We start from the raw sequence: 20,239 nt of genomic DNA, 5'->3' as shown, positions 1-20,239 counted from the left end.
AAGAAGGCAAAATTAAGAAGCAATAGAGAACATACCTGCAAAAAAAAAAATAGAGAGAAAGTCGGACAGTAAGAACGCAGCAACACAACAATAATAAAGGAGAAAGAATGAGGAAATAATTAATTCCCGACATGAAATCGTGTATACCGTTTTCTCCCACGGAACGACTCGGAATAGCTATGCTCCTCAAAGGGACTCCACATGTGTCGCCGCCTCACAAATCTACAGGAAGACATCAAAGGAAAAAAAATGGTAGGTTGAAGAGAAAACGATGAATGACATAAGTTGTGAAAAAATTCAGGACCCTAGTGGTGCAAGAAAAGGGAAGTAATGCAAGAAATTGGAGTGCCGAAAATCGCAACATACATGGAAGGCTTTCTGGATGAAATTGAGATAAGAAGAAAGAGGCGAAGTCAAAGGAGGTGAAGAGGAAGTGATAAGATGCTAAAGTGGAAATATAGAACGAAGCAGAGAAGAGGAACACAAGTAAAAAAAAAACGTAATAAATATGATTGGTGGAATGGGCGGCTAGGCGGTAACAAAATAAGATAAGAAGGAGAAAATGTATGAAGTTTCGGTGTCTAAAATAAGAAACACAAAACTCCCGTGTCAATTTATGAAAGAGAAGAAAAGGTTATGCTTTTATGGTATATGTAATATTTATTTTTTAATAGAAAAGTCAATATGTAATTTTATTTTGTATGATAATATATTATTTTATTTTATGTTGAAAAAAATAATGACTATTTTGTTAATTACTCCAAAATATAAAATAGCTATTAAAAGATAATAACTAAAATTTAAAACGTAATCTCACCCAAAACATTAAGATTTTACTTGAAATTTGCATCGAACAAACATTTTCTATGGTCTCTAAAATGTTCTGATAGGACGCGAATAGTGGCAGAAGAATGGAAAGTTGTAATAGGACGCGAAGTTGTAGTGGTGAAAGAAGAATGGAACTGGTAAGGGAAGTGATACGAAAGGAAGTGCAGGATTGGGATTCGGAGGTGATGATCAGTGCGAGATTCAAGGCTTTCAGCGGTCAGAGGTCTGATTGGGAGCCAAGGTACCACTTCTGGAGGGATTTGGTAATCAAAATTGCTCGACGGCTTCGCATCTTCATCATTCGTCCTTCAGTGGTCAGTGGTGCGATTCCTGTTTCTCATTTTTAACCTAGGGTTTTTGGGGAAACCCTGATTAATCGATTTTTTTTTTTTTTTTTTTCAGGTTAAAAATGTCTGGTTTAACCAGGGAGGCTTGACCCCTTTATGCATTGACGATGTATTGGTTAGCTTCTTTCTACTGGCCTTGGTATTTACTATTTTCGGCGTCTGTTGTAGCTCAGTATTCAATTCATCCTTACCAAAGTTTTGCATCGATCCTCACCCAGCTCGAAATGTATAATGCCGGCGACCTTTCATGTAGCAACGATCTTATCGATCCAAAAGGTGGCCAACTCACCCATTTATTCCATAAAGTAAGACATTTGCTCCCTTTATCTAAATCAGCAATTCCTTCAGAAGACGAGTTCATCGTTTCTTCGCTCTTAGAGGTAAATTATAAGTATCCGAAGACTGGTGTAACATGTTTTGTGATGAACTCTTATCATCTTTATTTGTAAAGAAAAAATTACCCAACTTCTTTATCGAAATATAGGAGAAATCTATTGAAGTTGTCAAACTTTTATGTGACTGTCACTGGACTTCTTCGTGCATCATCACAATGGCAAGATTCCAAGTGATTTGTGAAGGGCCAAAAGAAGCATCTGTGATCTTGAGTCATTTTTCCAAATGTGGGAAGGCAAAGTACCTTGCCATCAGGCGGCAGGATCTTATAGAGGTACTGCTGTAATCAATTTGTGGTTCTTTTATCTCTTTAATATATGATTATTTTAACAGCCACCACCAACACTACAAATCATGCTTAATACTTATAAGTTATAAAGTAGCAGCAGAAGACTTATTAAAGGTTACCACAAAGCACATGTGATCATGAGATATGCTACGTAATGGTCACAATTGTCATAACGTGGTTGATTTGAAAGCTTGGTTTGGTCATTGGTGCATACTGTGTTCACGGTCCGGTTTTTTCGGTTTTTAGCTCAAACCGAAGCCAAACCGTTAGTTACGGTTTTTATCAAGCGAAAACCAAAGCCGAACCGTTTAAAAATTAAAACCGAACAAAACCAAACTGTTACTAACGGTTTGGTTTCACGGTTTGGGCTTTTTAGGCCCATTTTAATCGAGTCCATTAAATTGTTGAAAAAAAAAACTGCAATATTATTACAACAACAAAAAATCTGCCAAATATTATTAAAAAACTGCAATATTAAAGCTGTAAAAATAGTATAAATTCTGTCAAATATTGTAACAAAAAGTTGAAATATTAAAGTTTTCAAAACCAAAACAGTAAATAAAAAACAATAAATGAAAACACTAAACATTGTTCTGTTAGATCAAGCATCTGGACGTTAGTGACTTACTTGAACATGCTTAGAGACCCACAATTTTTTTCTATAGAAATAAAACATGTGAATAATGTGCATTGTGTTTAAAAAGGAAAAAAGATATATGACGATCTCACTTGAACATGCTTATAAAATCATATATGCTTATTTCCATAAAGCAATTCAATAACCAATATATTTATCAGATTCCTTTGCGTAACATTTTTTTTTTCCATCAATACATAAGTAGGAGATCTCATTCTTTAGTGGTAAATACTATATTGTTAACTTCATTTAGTGATAAATTACAATCCATCCATTCTAGTAACATGGTGAACATAACTACAACTACAACTTCCTAACAACCTCATATCAAACTTGAGTTAGTTATGAACCGACTCAAGTAACCTGCGTTAACTTTTCTTAGTCAACTGCTGTTGACTCTCTCCTCTCCATCTGTAAGTAAACTTCACAGGATCCCCTCTAAAACTATTCGTTGGTCCTCCGGTATGCCTCTAACGATCCTAGAAACTCATCTTTTTCGATTCTTCCAACCTGACATGTGTGTATGCATAAACAACGTCTTTCCATACTACCACCCTGATTGCCATGATCTTATTACATCTTTTAACTTCTACTGTGTTGTCTTTCAGCTGTGTCTGTGTCAGTAAGAAGACTCCCACACCATTTCCCGCATTCTCTAGGCTTGCATAGAGAAGCTATACCATATTATCTAACGATCCCAAAAGCTCATGTTTTTTTACTCTTCCAACCCGACACGTATGTATGCATAAACGACATTCACAACATCTTCCGTTCTACCACCTTGATTGCCATGATCTTATTACATTATTTAACTTCTACTACGTTGTCTTTCGGTTGTTTTAGTAAGAAGACTCCCACACCATTTATCACATTCTCTAGGCTTGCATCTCACAAGCCAATATCATATCATCTAACGATCCCAAAAGCTCCTCGTTTTCTATTCTTCCAACCTGACATTCACCACTTCTTCCCCTACTACCACCTTGATTCCCATGATCTTAATACTACATCTTTTAACTTGTATTATGTTTTCCTTGAGTTGTGTCGTTAAGAAGACTCCCACACCATTTCTCGCATTCTTTATGACGACATACCACAACTTATACCCATTACACTCTCTAGCGTGTGCTTCCTTCCGCTTAATCTCTTGTGAACAAGCAATCTCCTGCTTCATTTTTCTTAAAACATTTGTTAGGGTTCGTATTCGAATTTTAGTATCCATTTCAGTACAAGAATCATTGGATTTTATCAAGTTTTGAGCTTTATATTCACATTGAGGGTTTCGGTTTGGACTCGTGACAACAAACAAAACTAACCGAAAATCAAACCATTTTTCCTTCGCAGTATACATATCATTCGATTGGAACTACATAAGATTCACAAGAAATGGTTTACCAGTCTACGTAAAATCAATTCTCAAAGCTCTCTAGGTCCGAGCCACCATCAACCATGTCCTGTTTCCACTCGATTTGTTTCTTTGAAATTATATGCGTTGGGTCGAAACTAAGGAACGGTTTTGGATGCTTGTTACAACTTACAACGCAACCCCATTTGGCCACGTATCCATGGGTCTTCGATTCGAGCAAGTCTACCATATTCCTTGAAAGAGTCTGTCTTTCTCTAAGATATCAATCACTAAACTAAACACCGTCTATCGCAGATCTAGGGAAAATTTAAGCACGAATAAAATCTTCAATAATTTACTCTTTTAACATATTATTATTTAATCTGATCGTGTTTCGTTATAAGGCTGTTACGAATCCCTCTTCCCTTACCAATATTCAGCCTTTGGAATTTACATTCAACTAAATAGATGGGGGGATACTATTAATATGTTTTCATTTCAGCTTGACACTCCTATGTTGCTTTAGGACCCTTCTCTAACTATGCTAACTATTTGTATATTTGACTTAGCTTTCCTCCACCAAATCGTATCACTCTTCTCCTTTCCATGGTGATAATTCCACCTTAACTCTATCTTCAACATGAAATTCTAATGGTTTTTCTTGTAATTTCTCTATCTACACTGTTTGTCCTTCTTTTACTTGCATCACTTTGGGGTCCTTAACCTTATGATAAGACCTGTTATTTGAGACATAGGGATTCTCCCAAAATAGAATAAAACTCTATAATTCTTATTCCATAATCATGAAAAAGTCATATCAAAACCCTATATATAACTGTTAATAGATAATCCTACCCTAAATTAAAAGATACTAACAAATATCTTAATTTTAAATAAAGATTAATTTGAAATAATAATAAAGTGTTAATTATTGGAGACATATCACCTTATGTTGTACTATTTTTGGTTATGTCAATTGCTTTTCTCCAACTTCTGCATAGAAAATTGGTCCTACCATGCAAAGCCTCATATTTGTTGATGGAATACTTGAGTGATAACTGTTGTTTTATGAAAATTCTCAACTAAAGGAAAATGATTGGGGTCGGTTACCACCAAAGTCTATCACACATGTTTGAAGATGTTAAAAAAATATTCACTTTAACCATTTGTCTAAGGATGATCAAATTGGCACATGCACCCAATTTTCTCTTAATACTCTTGTTATAATATGTCAGTATGAATCGAGTATCTCCATGTGGGATACACTTACTAGAGGTACTTCATGGCTTGACACTATTTCATTCACATATAATACATGTTAAAACCACCTTTAAATCTATATTACCATAACACCCTCCATTGAAAACTTAGTATCTTTAATTTATTGCTAATAAATTTAATTTCTAAACTACATGTGTTTGATTTTTATAAGATAAAATCTGTTTTCGCAAAATATTTATGTTTTCGCATGAACCTATATATATATATATATATATATATATATATATATATATATATATATATATATATATATATATTTCACAAAATAAAGATCACAACTTTTTTTCTTTTCATTTAATTTGTATTTTAGTGTACATGAATTTCCAATATAATTTAGGTGATAAAAATCACAAATCCAATATTAATTAGTCGATCGTGGTGAAAACTGAAAAAATAATTAATTTAACTGGCAATAGATAAAATGCAGTTTTTAATACTTTATGCTTTCTACCCTTATTTAACATCTGTGTCATTTGGTCGGGGTGTTACAGTTAGCTGTAAATTTTGATTCCATAGCAGTTGGTTTTAAGTGTAGATGAAGCAGTAGTGATTACTTATACTAATAAAACTTTTTGGACAACAGGGTGTGAAAGTTTCTCTTTCTCCGAAAACTGTCCCTGGTATCATACCTCCAGATTATGAAGTTCTGCACTTGACTTGGACAGCAGAGAAGCTCCAGCTACAAGTTGATTTGATAGATCAACGTTGTGTCAAGTAAGCATCATGTAGGATATTATTCATTTCATACATTGATTGTTTAATATGCTAAAGTTATTCCATCTACATCCGAATGATGATGATAGAGTTAAGTTGGGTCTCCTTTCATATTGCTGTAGAAATCCACTATTTTGATTCTTCAAGGCCGATCACATAGGCTATAGCTGATATAGTCAGTAATATTAACATGTGTGTTATTGTGTAGGTCCAAAATGTCAGCTTTGGCTTCTCTAAAATCTGGGAACAAAAGTAGTGCAATGAGACATGCAAGGGAACTGAAGTTGGCCTCTGAAAGCAGAGAAAAATGTCATGTGCTTTTAATGCGAGTAGAGGAAGTCCTCAGAGCCATAGCAGATGCTCAAGATTCAAAAGAGGTGTGTACTTGTAAATCTCACATTTTGGTAAAAATATGATTGACAACAGTTTCTACACCACTTGTTGGCTATGTACTTACTTAAATGGTTGGGCAGGTTTTTGAAGCCATTCAAAGTGGCACAAAGGCAATAAAGGATAACAAGGTCACCATAGAAGAAGTTCAACTATGTTTAGATGAACTTGATGGGGCAATGAATTCACAGAGGCAAGTAGATGAAGTCATAGGTACTTGGCTTCTCTTCTGTCCCATATGTTTATTAGGAAGAAGGGCCATAGGCAGCATAATCATATAATAGACACAGATACTGGATTTTTTTTTTTCTAACATGGGTATGGGTTTGTCATTTGTGTGGTTTCCAGGGTCAGTTTCGTCTTATGCAGAATTTGATGAAGATATTGAAGATGAGTTGGATAAACTCCAGTTGGAAGAAAGTAGAAATTCATCCCATTCCCATGCTCCTCCTGATGATACCATAAGAAGGGAACACACAACCGAATCATTGAGCAACACCCTTTCAGATCTTAAGCTTTCCAATGAAGTTGTCATGACAAAATCACAAAATGTATCAAAATTTCTTGACCCTGCACTGTCATGATAATTATCCCCTTCTCTGCAGCTTCTGTAAAGAGGAATACTAATTATACTTGTGTAACAAAAACTACCCTACCTGTATATATATATATATATATATATATATATATATATATATATATATATATATATATATATATGTGTGTGTGTGTGTGTGTGTGTGTGTGTGTGGAACAAATTCTCAATTTTCTTCCATAATATCATCTCTCGGCTTTCATTCTCTCTATGTGCGTATTATGACTATGTTTTGTGTGTGTATCTTCTGAAACATAATCTAAAATGAGTTATCTTATAAATGGGGATAACTTTAATGCTTTGCCCTTGATTTTCTTCATCAATCATAGGATGGGATGATGACTAGTGTGTTTCGTGTCTAATGGAGCACATGTCCCTATTTATACCACAAAACCACACTTTTGTTGATAAGGAAAGCTTTAAGAAAGTCTAACCCGACATAAAAGAAAAGGGGATTTTTGTGTCTTTGTCAACCTCAAGGACAAGCAATGCAAAGAAGAGGAAGTTTGGTGTTATTAGTTGGAAGTCTAACACGTAACATCCTATTTTTTTTTTTTAAATTTAAATTTAATATAGTAAAATATCAAAAGAAAAAAAATAGTATTGATGATGAGAAATTAAAGTTTATAAGATTATATAAATGAAATCCTAAATTTAATTTGGGTCGAAGTGATAGGAAATTATGTGTACTTTGTATTTTGACATGTTTTTACTTGTATTTGACCCTAAGTGATTACTAAATGGAAATTATGTGCATTAATGACGATTAAGGACTAGTATTTTGAAATAATAAACTTGTTTTCAAATAAAATTAGCAAAATTGGTTAAGGGTTTGAAATGGAGTTTTTCATCAATTACATGTACATTCATGTAGGATGGCTTTAGCCGGAGAGTTCACTTTGACTAGGGATCCTGGCATTGGCTAGGGGTTTGTGATTACATTCTAGAACGCCTCATTTGTGTGTGAAATCTGGAGAGCTCATACATGGTCTAGTGAAATGACACACCAATACCTACTATTTTAATGAGTAAGAGGACATATGTGTGCTTTGTGCTATACTACAGTGAGCTCATTGGACAGTAAGTGTATGGAGTTCATGATACATTAAACCTAGGATTTTGTCATCATTAGTGAGATGGGTTATGATATTGACTTGTGTTAGGAGTTGTTGCATGCTTGCATTTCATTCCTTATTTATGAAACTCTTATAATATTATGGAATTTGTTGGCTTTCAAATGATTGAAATATGGTGATTTTATCCCTCAATATGTGAATTTATTTTATTGAAATTTTAATAAATGGTTTTATCCTCGATATGCGATGTTATTAGTTGGATAATTCCTCACCTGTTTTTTAATATGATGTTTAACGTTGTTTGGGACCGTGTTTTTTGCAAATTACTAAACTTAAATTCTTTTGAACATGAAAACCTATTCTATTTAACAATTTTCAAATAGCCGATATGTAAGGAGTGTTTCATAACAACTCTTATTCCTGCTTTAACATTGTCTCCGCTTGACAATCAAGGATTTTATGAGGTTGTAACATTCCAAAAATTCAATTTTTCTTATATCCAAAATTCAAAAGTAATTTTTAAAATGTTTTTACCAAATATTTTTTATATTTTATCTTTCAAAAAATAACTTTTTGTCTCTAAAAAAAACATAAAACAAACTCCCTTTACTCGACTCCTTCACGTCTCAAATATTCTGCCTCTTTCTCGACCTTCACTTCAGCTGCATCTTCTCTCTACCCGTCGACACTTCTCCCATCCCCATCCCCGCCGCCGCCTCCAATCTCCGATCTCCTGGTAAATCTCTTTCTTTTTTCTGAATCATGAAGCACATCGATTTTTTTTTCTGGAATCGATAAAGCTAATCAATTTCATTTTCGGGAAACGAGATGAAGCATATCTATTTCTTTTTCGTGTGTGATTCCTGTGTGGTAAGTCTTTTTCTGAAGCACATTGACTTATTTTTCTGGAATCGGTGAGCTTCCCCTGTGTGATTTCTAGGTTTAGAATCTGTTAAAAAATCGAAGCTACATATTCAGCCTGTGTGATTTCTGTGTTAACTAAAAGATCCAAATGTCTCAATTTTTGGAATCTGTTATACACATTCAGCCTTCACATGCCATATAATATAAGAAAAAGCATAAACGGATGTTGATGATAGTGTGATTTGTGTGTTATTATCTGTGTGATTTATGTATATCTGCATCAATGATAAACACCTATCCAATTATCAAAGGGCTTCGATTTGGAAGTCTCTCAAAGGATTTAGTGGGGTGTATAAGGAGTTGAATGCAAACCTTTCAAAATGAAGAATACTTGTATACCAACATAAAAGTAACACTTGAAAACAAACTATCACTATATGATTCATAGGGTAGCAGAAAATGCATACAATGTTCAGACTTGAAGTACTCAATTCAACAGATGTCACAAGGGTTTGACTATATGCATGCAAAATGGTTAAAATTAGACCTAAAATGAAGGATCAACTAATACACGGATTAGAGCACAATTTATTTAAGAAATTAGCAAAAGAAATTAACATATCAAATAGATAATCTGCTGATTTATGTTGTTTCCATCTTGTTATTTAATATCATGTCATTTTTGGTCATTTTACATAAATAAGATAATCCAAACACTTTTTTAAAAAAACGTCTTATGATCTTATAGCTTTTTGACAACAAGTAAGCTAATCCAAACACTTTTTAAAAAACTTACACTTTTATCAAAAAAAAAATGTTTATTTGGTTGAATAAGCAAATCCCAAACACCCCTAAGTTGCCAACAACCTCCACAGGAGTTAAGATATCTTTCTAACACAAAAAGAAGCGGCGAGTAAGAGAGGGAAAAAGAGATACACACACACACACAAGAGAGAGGGAGGGGGGAGATGACGGACGAAGGTTTCCCTCCGCCAACCAGGTTGATGAATTTTGTATCGCAGGAGCAGGTGAACCAACATTCGTTCCTTCATTCTTTCTCCAATTCAATTTTCTATATTTTTTTTAATCATGCGACACTTTAAAATGTTGCTCTTCTAGTACACAACGGGAAAATCTATTTGCTTATTTATTCAAAGAGTGTGTTTGGTAGCTTGTCATTAGCAGTTTTTGAATTTGAAAATAGGGCTGGATTAATTCAACCGAGTTTTGTTCATGTCCCTGAGGTTAACCTAATAAAATATTTGTACTTTTGTTTTGGATGTTGTCCAATAGTTGGATGAAGCCAAGAAAACTCGAGGACCTAGAGTTGAGGATGGAACTGCGCACAGAGATCGCCCCCTTTTTGAGGTTTTTTGTTTTCACCTTTTTCACTACTCAAGTTCTACTTCTTTTGATCTCTTGTTTTTAGTTTATTACTTCCACTAAATCTAGTCATTACTCATATATATATATATATATATATATATATATATATATATATATATATATATATATATATATATATATATATATATATATATATATATATAATATGTGAAGACAATACCCCATCTTTTGCATAGTCTAAAAATATGAATTCTTTGGATTTGAAAATTTATTACTGCAATATTGTAACAGCAGCAGGACAAAACTAACATGGTTAAGGTCTGTTTTGTATGATGGAATGGAATGACAAAGGAATGGAATTAAGTCAATTAACAAAATAATGGAATGGATCATTACATTCCATTGTCATGTTTGGTTGGCTCAAAAGAATGGAATGAGTCATTTAAAACTATTGTTTTATTGAGAACAAGTAGCATGTTCACCACTTGGAAAGCTTTTTCCTGAGTGATTGTCGGTAAACAAAACTATCTGGCATTTGCTCCACATGACATCATTTTGCGGTTAATACCTTTAGTCAATTCATGTCCACATTGTGAAGTAATAAAGTATTATTATATTTATATGAGAGTAACAAACACCTTTAACTTAAGTTGGTTGTCATCTGATCCGAAAGCATGTTGTGGAACGCAAATTAACCGATCCAGTAACTGAATACCAAACTTGCAAACAAAGCCATTATTTTAATCGACTTTATTTGTAACAAGGTAGGCATAAAGAAATCCTATATAATGTTTTAGTGTTTCATATTCTATCTAATAGGAGTGACACCCTGTCACATTTACATTTGTAGCTCTTTCAAATTCAAGCGTGCTTTATCATTTTACAAATACTGATTTTAATAATTTGGTCAGATATTGAAGGAGAACAAGGACAAGAAAGATGCAGAGTTCAACGAACGGTTCAAGCATAGTGAGTGCCTGTAAATTTCATGCACAAGTCGCCTCCACTCCATTGGGGGAGATTCACCAAAGAGGAATAGTGATGTAATATATATATATATATATATATATATATATATATATATATATATATATATATATATATATATATATATATATATATATATATATATATATATATATATATATTATAGGACTGGAAGGACAGCCGAATAGTTGAATGTTTATTTGTATATTTTGTTATTGCAGGACCTCCAAAAGCATTAGATGAAGATGAGACCGAGTTCCTTGATAGGCTAGAGCTGGTGATTATCCTTTTTGATGTATTTATTTATATGGTCATTAGATTGAGTGTACCCCAAGGCTAAGCAAATTTGGCATAAAGGCTTGCTGCGAGTTGAGGGAGTCAGTTGGCTTTTCACTGTTTTCTTAATAGTTATATATATCAAATAGGACTCTTGTCTTTATATGATTTTCAATGATAGTGGGTGGATTCGGAATGGTTGCAAAATACAAAATATGTTGGTTTTTTTTTTGGTAACTTAAAGTTATTTTCTGAAAACCCATTTGTTTTGTTTGTCTAGTCAAGGAGAGAATATGAGCAGCAATTGGCAGATGATGAAGCCCAACAGCTGCGGAGTTTCCAAGTAACTTCACAACCATCATCTTTGCTTTAAGTGAAACATGGTCTTTGACGCATGCACATTATTCTTGATTTTGTATTTCACACATGCACATATTAGATCTTAAAACTTACTCAGAGAATGTTTTTTTTTTCTTATTGGAATGTGAAGTGTGTTTGTCATTAAAATGTGATTCATGTCTTCCTTGATCTTCTTGTTACTGAGTGCTTTATTTTTCTATTAAAGTGTTCTTTTTTCTGATTTATGATGTAGGAAGCAGTGGCTGCACAAGCTGCCACGCTACAGGAGCTACAGGAAACACCTCATGTGGTTCCTAAACTTGAGGTTGGTTCTGATTGTTACATGTTTTTGAACTCTCTTCTTTTTAATTTGTATTTCCTTATTTATACATGATTTTTTTTTGGCTGGCTTGTAGGAAAAACAATCAACTGGGGAGAAGAAATCACATGCAAAGAAATCACATTCATTGGTAGTTATAAAAGTGAAGCCTCAAACTAAGAAAGCAAGGATAGGTGAGCAGGTTAACTTCAACTTTGAAGAACTGAAAAGACATGATGCTGCTACTAGTGATACAGAGAGATCTTCTTTAGGGCCGGATAAGGGATCTATCCAGAATGTGAATGTGGCGGCTACTGGCGGGGGGCTTGGCCTTGTTTCATATAGCGACGAAAGTGACGTTGATTAGCCGGTTTTTTTTTTGCTTAGACATAGTGGTTGGAAAATATGTATGCATACGTGTACTCGTATTTAATCTATACCTTTACATCATGGTTGTTAATATCTCAATATTGATTTAAGATCTTACGTTTTTAAGATCCTACAAGCCGAAAACAATCTCGATTTTATTAGGATCTATCTGAAGCCAGATTTATAGTGAGATCTTAGGATCCGAGTAAGATCTTAATACGATCCAATCCAACCTTTATAGTTTTATTATATACCCAGCTTAAAAAAAAATTCTATATAACTTGAAATCGATCATTAAAAGTTGCAAAATCTTCATAGACCATTATCATCTTGAATTGGGTAAGTTACTTTTATGATATTCTTTTTGTGATCTCAAGTCTTTAGTTGTAGATCATAACGATTTTGTTTCTTTTTGTAATTAAGATGTTTTCTTCTTAATTATTACGGTTTGCAGCAACAAATTATGATTCATGTTAAAAAGTTAGAGTTGCCTTCATATTGACGTCTTAATCGACATCAAGTTATAATGTATGCTGCATACCCAATCGACATCAAGTTATAATGTATATTGCACACCCAATCCACATCAAGTTATAAGTTTACTTTGGTAGGGTTTTTTCGATTCTGATCTAATCTTACGATTATAATCTTGCAAAACATAAAATGATCTTAGTTAAAATCTAATCTTAACAACCTTGTTTTACACCATTCACTGATTTATATTATTGTGATGCTTGAATGATTTGGGATATCTTATGGCATTAAAGCAACCCTTCGTGTGTGTGTGTGTATGTTTGCTAAAATTGGAAGCTACAATCTTAATTACTGCCTAGGGGTGTTCATGGAGAGGTAAGGATCGGATAGTAATAAACTTATCAACCGTGACAACGGGGCAGGACCTTGCAAACACTAACTGAAACCGAACCTAACCGAGCCTTATGAAGACGGGTAACCATAGTTAGGTTCATGGGTATCCATTAAATATAAAAAATAAGAAATAATCAAAACTACAAAGTCCATTTCAATCATTTTTTTTTTCTGAAAATGAAAAACTCACAAAAGTCTGAAAAAAATCAATTATTACTGATAAAAACATACACTTTATGAATCTTATAAAACATACATTTGATAAATATGATAAATTTGATAAAAACATATGTTGCGATCCCAATTTGTGTGGGTATTATGTGGCCCATTGGTCATTATCTTTAAATGTTTATGTAACATCTGTTTTCTAGAGTGGATCAGCTAAAACTTAATCAGATCAAAGATGAGGTTTTTGGGGAAAACCTTGTGCTGTAACACTCGTGTTTCTAGCCTAGGCATTTATATTGAGTTGATAGTCTAGGTTAACCTTGTAACTCATTTTGAAGAAATAAAAAGGAATTATGTGAATATTATATGAATTATGTGTTTTATGCTTAATTATTAGGGCTTAATTAATCAAGAATAAAAATAAGCGTCAAACTTAAAGTGTGAGATAAGCCCGATATCTTTACATAAAGTTGTAGTGGTCGAAACAAGGATTTCGGGGATATAAAGAATACCAAAATCCGAGTTATAACGAATAAGTTATGATCTGTCGAAGTTTCGCGACAAAACCGGCACGGTGTTGAATGTCGTAAAAAGTGAGTTTTTGATAAACTAATTTTTAGCCTTAGTAATCTAAACGAAAGTCGTAGTATTCATCAAACCGAGAAGTTCGATATAAAGAACGCCCAAATCTGACTTCGTATGAGGAAGTTATGATTTTTCGAAGTTTCAGCTTAGCAATAGACAACTAAAAACTCGAATTTTAAATCGAGCGATTTTTAGCCGACACGACCTAAACGAGAATTGAAGGTCTCGTCATTAGTAGCACAACGGTAAAAAGTCTGACGAAAACGGACGTCGGATGAAGAAGTTATGAATTTTTAACGGATTTCCTGTCCCGGTCTGTTAAAAATAATAATAATAAAGTTAAAGTCAAAATTAGCCGATGAAGTCTAAACGGAAGTTGTAGAGCGTAATTTTAGCTACGCGTGCATATAAAGAACGTCAAAAACGGAGCTTGTATGCGAAAGTTATGGATTTTAGAAGTTTTGGCGCGAAAATCGAGAAAATTCGCATAGTCACGTTTTGCCACGTTACCTTCGCTGAAAGAGTGCCACGTGTCCTGCTGAGTCACCGAGCTGCTGAGTCATGCGAAGCCACGTGTCGGATCCTGATTCGACCGAAGAGGAGTCCCAATCCGAAGCAGCCAGCTCTCCGGCCGAAGCTTCGCCCTGCTGCCCCGTGTTCCGAGCCTCGCACATGGGTCACAAGTCCGCGGTCCAATCAGCAGCTGCCACCGAGTCCCTCGCACCTGCGCACCCTCGCCTGCGGACCCCACCACCGAAGCCGACCTCGGACCCTATAAATAGAAGGGGACCTGCGAGCCTTCTCGGGTAGAATTGGATATTTGCCATTTTTCACCCCTTTCTTCATCTTTTCTTCACCTTAACCTTCCCCGAAGCCCCGGTATCGATTGTAAACCCCGAAATACTCCACGAAGTGCCCGTGAAGCCCGGAAAATTTATCTTTTCGGTTTCGAAGCCCGGCTTTTGCAGAGCCCGGTTTCTCAATAAAACTCCCGGTTTTATTAGAAACGATCGTTTTAGGAAACGAATTGCTGCCCAATTTTCATCAAAACATGTGAGTGTGTAGTTACTTTCAATTTACACATAGATATGAAGTATTTACCTTGAAATACGTGTTATGTGTAAATATGTTAATTGTTTATTTGAGGTGATTGTTGAATAGATGTTTTATACAAGTTTTAAACTGTATATGCTTTTTATCTACAAAATATGTTGGGTAGAACATGGGTAGATGAAATAGTTGATGTGTGTTAAAATGGTGAGAGGCCTCGATGTTGTTGTTGTTGTTGTAGTCATCTAGCGGAGTATAGATGACGACCACGGACTTTTCTAGATAGTCTAGTAGAACACTAGCAGGTTCGCAACTTGTAGGTGTTGATGAATTAAATGTTCATTGGCGTACTCCATCCCCCTCATGTTTGCCTTTAGGACATGTATGGCTGAGGAAACCCCTTAGCAGTAGTGTCCATCCCGATGATATTCCTTAGGCTAGGTCCCTTGTGATAGGTGTTTAGGGACGTAAAGTGAGGACAACGAGAATGGGTAATCAGGGTTATTATTGATTGGTGAACTTAATAAGTATATTATTAATGTGGGTTGAAAACCCTATATGCTCACCCGGCTCCCAAGCCTGACCCACTCAGTTTTATGATTACATGTAACATCCCAAAAATACAAGCCAAAAATTTCATTTTTAAAACATATACTTTGCAAAACATTAAAAATAAAACATTCACCGATCATATCATTTCATAAAAGATGTTGCGTGTCTGGAAACCGTTTTATAAAACATAACAATGTCAGAGTACAAATCCCCAGGAAGATCTCATAGTGCGGAAAACAAATCATGTATGTGATGTGCCGCTACCGCGCCAGCTCCTTCCCTTTCGAAGAAGAGGCACCTGAATCCAAAACTATAAACCGTAAGCACGAAGCTTAGTGAGTCCCCCCACTATACCACATACCAAATAACCACACAACATACATATATTTTCAGACATTTCTGGGTGCCCGACCTACCCCTTCGGTCCTCTCGACCGGATACTGATTAGCATATCTGGGTGCTGGTCTCCCCTTCGGTCCTCTCGATCGGATGCTGACTCGCATACCTGGGAGCTGGTCTCCCCTTCGGTCCTCTCGACCGGATACTGGGGACTATTTCACCCCTACCACTACCACCTAACACGTATCACATAATCTATCTAGCATGGCTAGGCATGACTGCCCCTTTGGCCCTATCGACTGGTAATCTGGGGACTAGCTCCCCTACTGTCACTAGCACATAGCATCATATCATACTAGCACATAAACATAACACAGGTAGTAGCCACCCTAGATGAATATCACAGAGACAATCATCTAATCCTACAACTCCTACTAGTGGGCCGGCATTGTGGCCTTAGACCCACTGCTACTGGAAGGTAACTCACCTCAAAATAGCTGTTGATCTGCGTGGGAACTGACTGCCTTCTGCTGCTGCTGCCCCGAAAATCCTCCGGCTATAATTCCCACAAAACACTTAGTCAAATACTACTAATCGACCTTAGGGTAAAATGACCATCTACCCCTAACCAAGCCAAGAGTCAAAGTCAAAGTCAACTTCCAGTTGACCCGACTCGCCGAGTTGGCTCGCCAACTTGTCGAGTCCCTATCCATTCAATTGACCATAATCCCATCTCTACTCGTTGAGTTAGGCATTGACTCGACGAGTTTTCCTTCTAAAATGATGTCCAATAGTCCTTCATCCTACTCGCCGAGTTGTATGAACAACTCGTCGAGTTCATCTTCATCCGAAGAACATTCTATGCTGAGACTCGCCGAGTTGTATGAACAACTCGCCGAGTCTGTTCTTGAGGCAAGAAGATTGCCTTGGACTCGCCGAGTCAGGGCATTGACTCGCCGAGTTCCTCCATGAGTGAGTCTGGCTTCCGACTCACTGAGGCACCCCCCTGTAGTGACATAGAACATGGTTTGGCATGCGAAATTAAAGCTTGCACAATTGAACATGGTGATTTGGGTGATCAAGAGATGTATTGATTGTATATGGCGTTACAAAAAGGATCTAGGTCTAGACTACATAAATAACACACACTTACACACTTAACTTTTACATCTCTCAAGCACACCTCTACAAGTGGACAAACCCACTATTTATAGAGGTGTTTACATGTCTCTCTCTCACTCTCTATCTCTCATTTGTCACAAGGCTAATACTCAACATGCAAGTGGGTTTTACAAAAGTCAAACATTACAAAGTCATTCATGGAAAACTTTGTACCCCAACATTCTCCCCCTCAAAGTTAGGAATGAATGACCCACTTCAATTCTTCCAAAGTCAAGCAACTATGCGGTTCGAGCCTCAAAGGTGACACATGTTGAAACAAACTTCAATCTTCAATTCTTCCACGATTCTTCAATTTGGGCTCTAGGATGTGAGACCATACAATCCGAGCAGCAACGAATGATTAACTCCAAATAATCACCCAAAATTTGCGCATAAAAACACACCCCAAAAATCTTCAATAAAACCAAACCCATTTCGAATTCATCACTTCCGAACTTCCAATTGCATCATCTCGTGGCTTCAAAACATCAAGATCACTTCGGTCTTCAAATCCGCGTAATATGAAAAATTCAAGTTCGAATTTCCATATAAAACTTCTCCTCCTTTTTATAATCAAAATTTGATTATAAAACTCCAAGGAAAAAGAACGTGCTCTATTTAGAATTTTTCTTGTCAAAACTCCCCCTTAACATGTGGCATAAACTTTGTGCTTCAATCCGGAAAATCCAAAAAATAATCAATTTTTAGCTTCGTTCACGGATTGCCTTTGACAAAATTTCTCAAAAATGGGTAGAAATTTTCAATTTCAAAACTCTGCAGTGACCCGTTGCGCCAAAAACAGCCAAATATGCGAAACACACCCCCATTTGCGAAACTGGGTAGAATGTGTAAATTCGCACAAACTGTAGGGACCAGAACTGAAAATTCTGCAATTTCTCAGCTTTTATTACCCATTTGCGAAGTTGGACCAATTGTGTCATTTCGTGAAAAGATCAGGGACCTAATTCGAAAATATTTGTTTTCTTCTTCATTAATGCTTCGCATATCAAATTCTTCGCATGCTGAACCATGGATGCGAACGAACAAATTTCGCATACTGAAACATGGATGCGATCCATGGATGAGAAGACTTCGCATCTCTACCCAATTAACCAAATGCGAACATTCTTGACCTTATATGCGAACTGCTTTTGCAACCCAGATGCGAACTCGATTTTGATTCACCCATATGCGAATCTTGTTTGAGACCCAGATGCGAATGGACAAATCAATCTGTTCGTTCATTATTTCAGTCAACATCAAACGAACTCTCACAAATCAATCTTGCGAACTCACAGAATGAACCAAATCAATAAACCCAACTTGAATTCAATCTCACGAACTTCGCTTCCCAGAAACAATCAACCAAATCAAAATCAACCATTCGTTAACCCAATCATCCAGTTCACATGCGAAAACAAAATTTCTCATTCAACTAATACCGATTTCACTCCTTTGATTTTCAAAATAATCGATTCCAGTCACTTTGCTTTTCAAACACTAACCCATCGATTCCAAACTTTCTTGACTTCGCATCGATCGACTCTTATATTAACTTTGTTTTTCATTTACCACAAGAGGTTCAATTTCCAAATCACGTTCAAGATGCGAACATGAACCCATTCACAGTGTTCGTTCTTCATGAACAGTCTTCAAGATGCAAAAAGATGAGAAAGAAAAAGAAGAAGATCAATTGCAAAAACAAGCGGGTTTACTCACAAAAATCGTTAAATGGTATGAAGCCGAAATCCGTGAAGCAAATTTGGGTTCCAAAGCAACAATCTCCAAGTGTTGCATTGAATTTGAAGTCAAAACCCAAATGTGTTGGTGGTTCTTTTGAAGATGTTCTTGGATCGTTGAATAACACGAAGAACACGAAGAACGAGTTGTACATCTCGCATGGTGGGTGGTACAATGTTCGATTTGGAGATTTTCTCATTCCGACAAAAGAACCAAGATCTTTGAGTCATGACCCCACTCAGCAACATGAAAAAGGGGAAAACTCGGGGACTCGCGACTCGACTCGCCGAGTCCTATGAACGACTTGCCGAGTCATTCACATGCAATTACTATATACTCGATTTTGCTTGAATCCATCTCATGCCATTCATAGATCTGAGTTCTTAGGGCTTGATTAACACGTAAAGTTTCCAACTTTATGTGTAAATAAACACCAATGAAGGTTTTAGGGCTCAAAATGCACTAAAAGAGTAGATCTAGGGCTTTCATGCAATATGGCTCCAAAAAGGCAGTAAATCCGACCTCCTAGAGCTCAATCATGCCTAGATCTAAGGTTAATCAACTTATCACAAACCCAAATTCATACACAAGCTTGGAAATGGCTCAAGAGGGACTTTAATGGAGCTCTAAGGGACTCTTAGCATGAAAACAACAGGAAACTGAGTTATACCTCAAGGAATCTCTGAAATAACACCAAGATGCTTGGCCACCTTCTTCTCCTCTTGATCTACTCTCCTTTTTCTCTCAAAATCTTCAAGAAATAACACCAAAACACTTCAATCTCACAAGGAACGAGGTTAGGACGATATAGGGAGCTCTGAGGGTAAAGGGGGCGAGCTTGGGGGCGCATATGATGTTTTAAATAGGGTGCAAACCCTTGGAATTTAGAATTTCATCAGACAATGTGGACTCGCCGAGTCCAGAATATGGACTCGCCGAGTCTCCAACTTAAACGTGCTCATATCCCGGCTCTACTCGGCGAGTCGGGCCTATAACGCGCCGAGTCCAAGGCTAAAAATGCAAAATACTTAGATAAATTTTCATACTAGGAACCAGGTGCTACAAATCTCCCCCACTTATTTTAGACTTCGTCCTTGATGTCTGCTGCTCGATCCTGAAACAGCTTGGGATAATGCTCCATCATTTCTTCCACCGGCTCCCAAGTCCACTCCAAACCCTTCCGGTGCTGCCATTGCACCTTCACTAATTCCACCCTCTTGTTCCTCAGATCCTTTGACTTCCGGTCGAGGATTGCGACTGGGCGCTCAATGTAATTCAGGCTGTCATCAACCTGGATATCCTCTAACGGCACCACCGCTGAATCATCCACTAGGCACTTCTGCAACTGGGAGACACGGAAGGTGTTGTGGATCTGACTGAG

General features: G+C 36.2%; 2 protein-coding genes across 5 annotated transcripts; both read left to right on the top strand.

Annotated features, from left to right (window-relative positions):
* The first annotated feature begins 833 nt into the window (after nucleotides 1-833).
* LOC145068436 (SNF7 family protein) lies at nucleotides 834-7,024 on the top strand. Of its 4 annotated transcripts, none has more exons than XM_079015401.1 (8): nucleotides 834-1,142; nucleotides 1,231-1,314; nucleotides 1,394-1,555; nucleotides 1,660-1,842; nucleotides 5,704-5,834; nucleotides 6,043-6,211; nucleotides 6,308-6,417; nucleotides 6,573-6,740. In XM_079015401.1, exons 1-8 carry the CDS (start codon nucleotides 912-914, stop codon nucleotides 6,598-6,600), a joined length of 1,098 nt encoding a protein of 365 aa, XP_078871527.1. In that variant the 5' UTR covers nucleotides 834-911; the 3' UTR covers nucleotides 6,601-6,740. The 4 variants fall into 4 exon arrangements, with proteins under 4 accessions (XP_078871527.1, XP_078871524.1, XP_078871526.1 ...); XM_079015398.1 differs by having other exon boundaries at nucleotides 836-1,142; nucleotides 6,308-6,437; nucleotides 6,573-7,024; XM_079015399.1 differs by having other exon boundaries at nucleotides 837-1,142; nucleotides 1,231-1,290; nucleotides 6,308-6,437; nucleotides 6,573-7,024.
* Nucleotides 7,025-8,478: 1,454 nt separating this feature from the next.
* On the top strand, nucleotides 8,479-12,522 carry LOC145069451 (NEFA-interacting nuclear protein; the record flags this gene model as incomplete). The annotated part of the gene is made up of 7 exons (XM_079016387.1): nucleotides 8,479-8,631; nucleotides 10,053-10,127; nucleotides 11,018-11,075; nucleotides 11,315-11,370; nucleotides 11,650-11,712; nucleotides 11,962-12,033; nucleotides 12,125-12,522. Coding segments are annotated over 7 exons (747 nt in total), but the record flags the coding sequence as incomplete, so codon positions are not given.
* Between the last annotated feature and the right edge of the window lie 7,717 nt (nucleotides 12,523-20,239).

Source organism: Lactuca serriola, chromosome 8 (genome assembly GCF_051521515.1).
Source record: "Lactuca serriola cultivar US96UC23 chromosome 8, Lser_US96UC23_V15, whole genome shotgun sequence".
In the NCBI taxonomy this organism is placed as follows: Eukaryota; Viridiplantae; Streptophyta; class Magnoliopsida; order Asterales; family Asteraceae; genus Lactuca; species Lactuca serriola.
The sequence above is the reverse complement of the archived record's forward strand: the minus strand, read 5'-3'. Positions and strand labels throughout refer to the sequence as shown.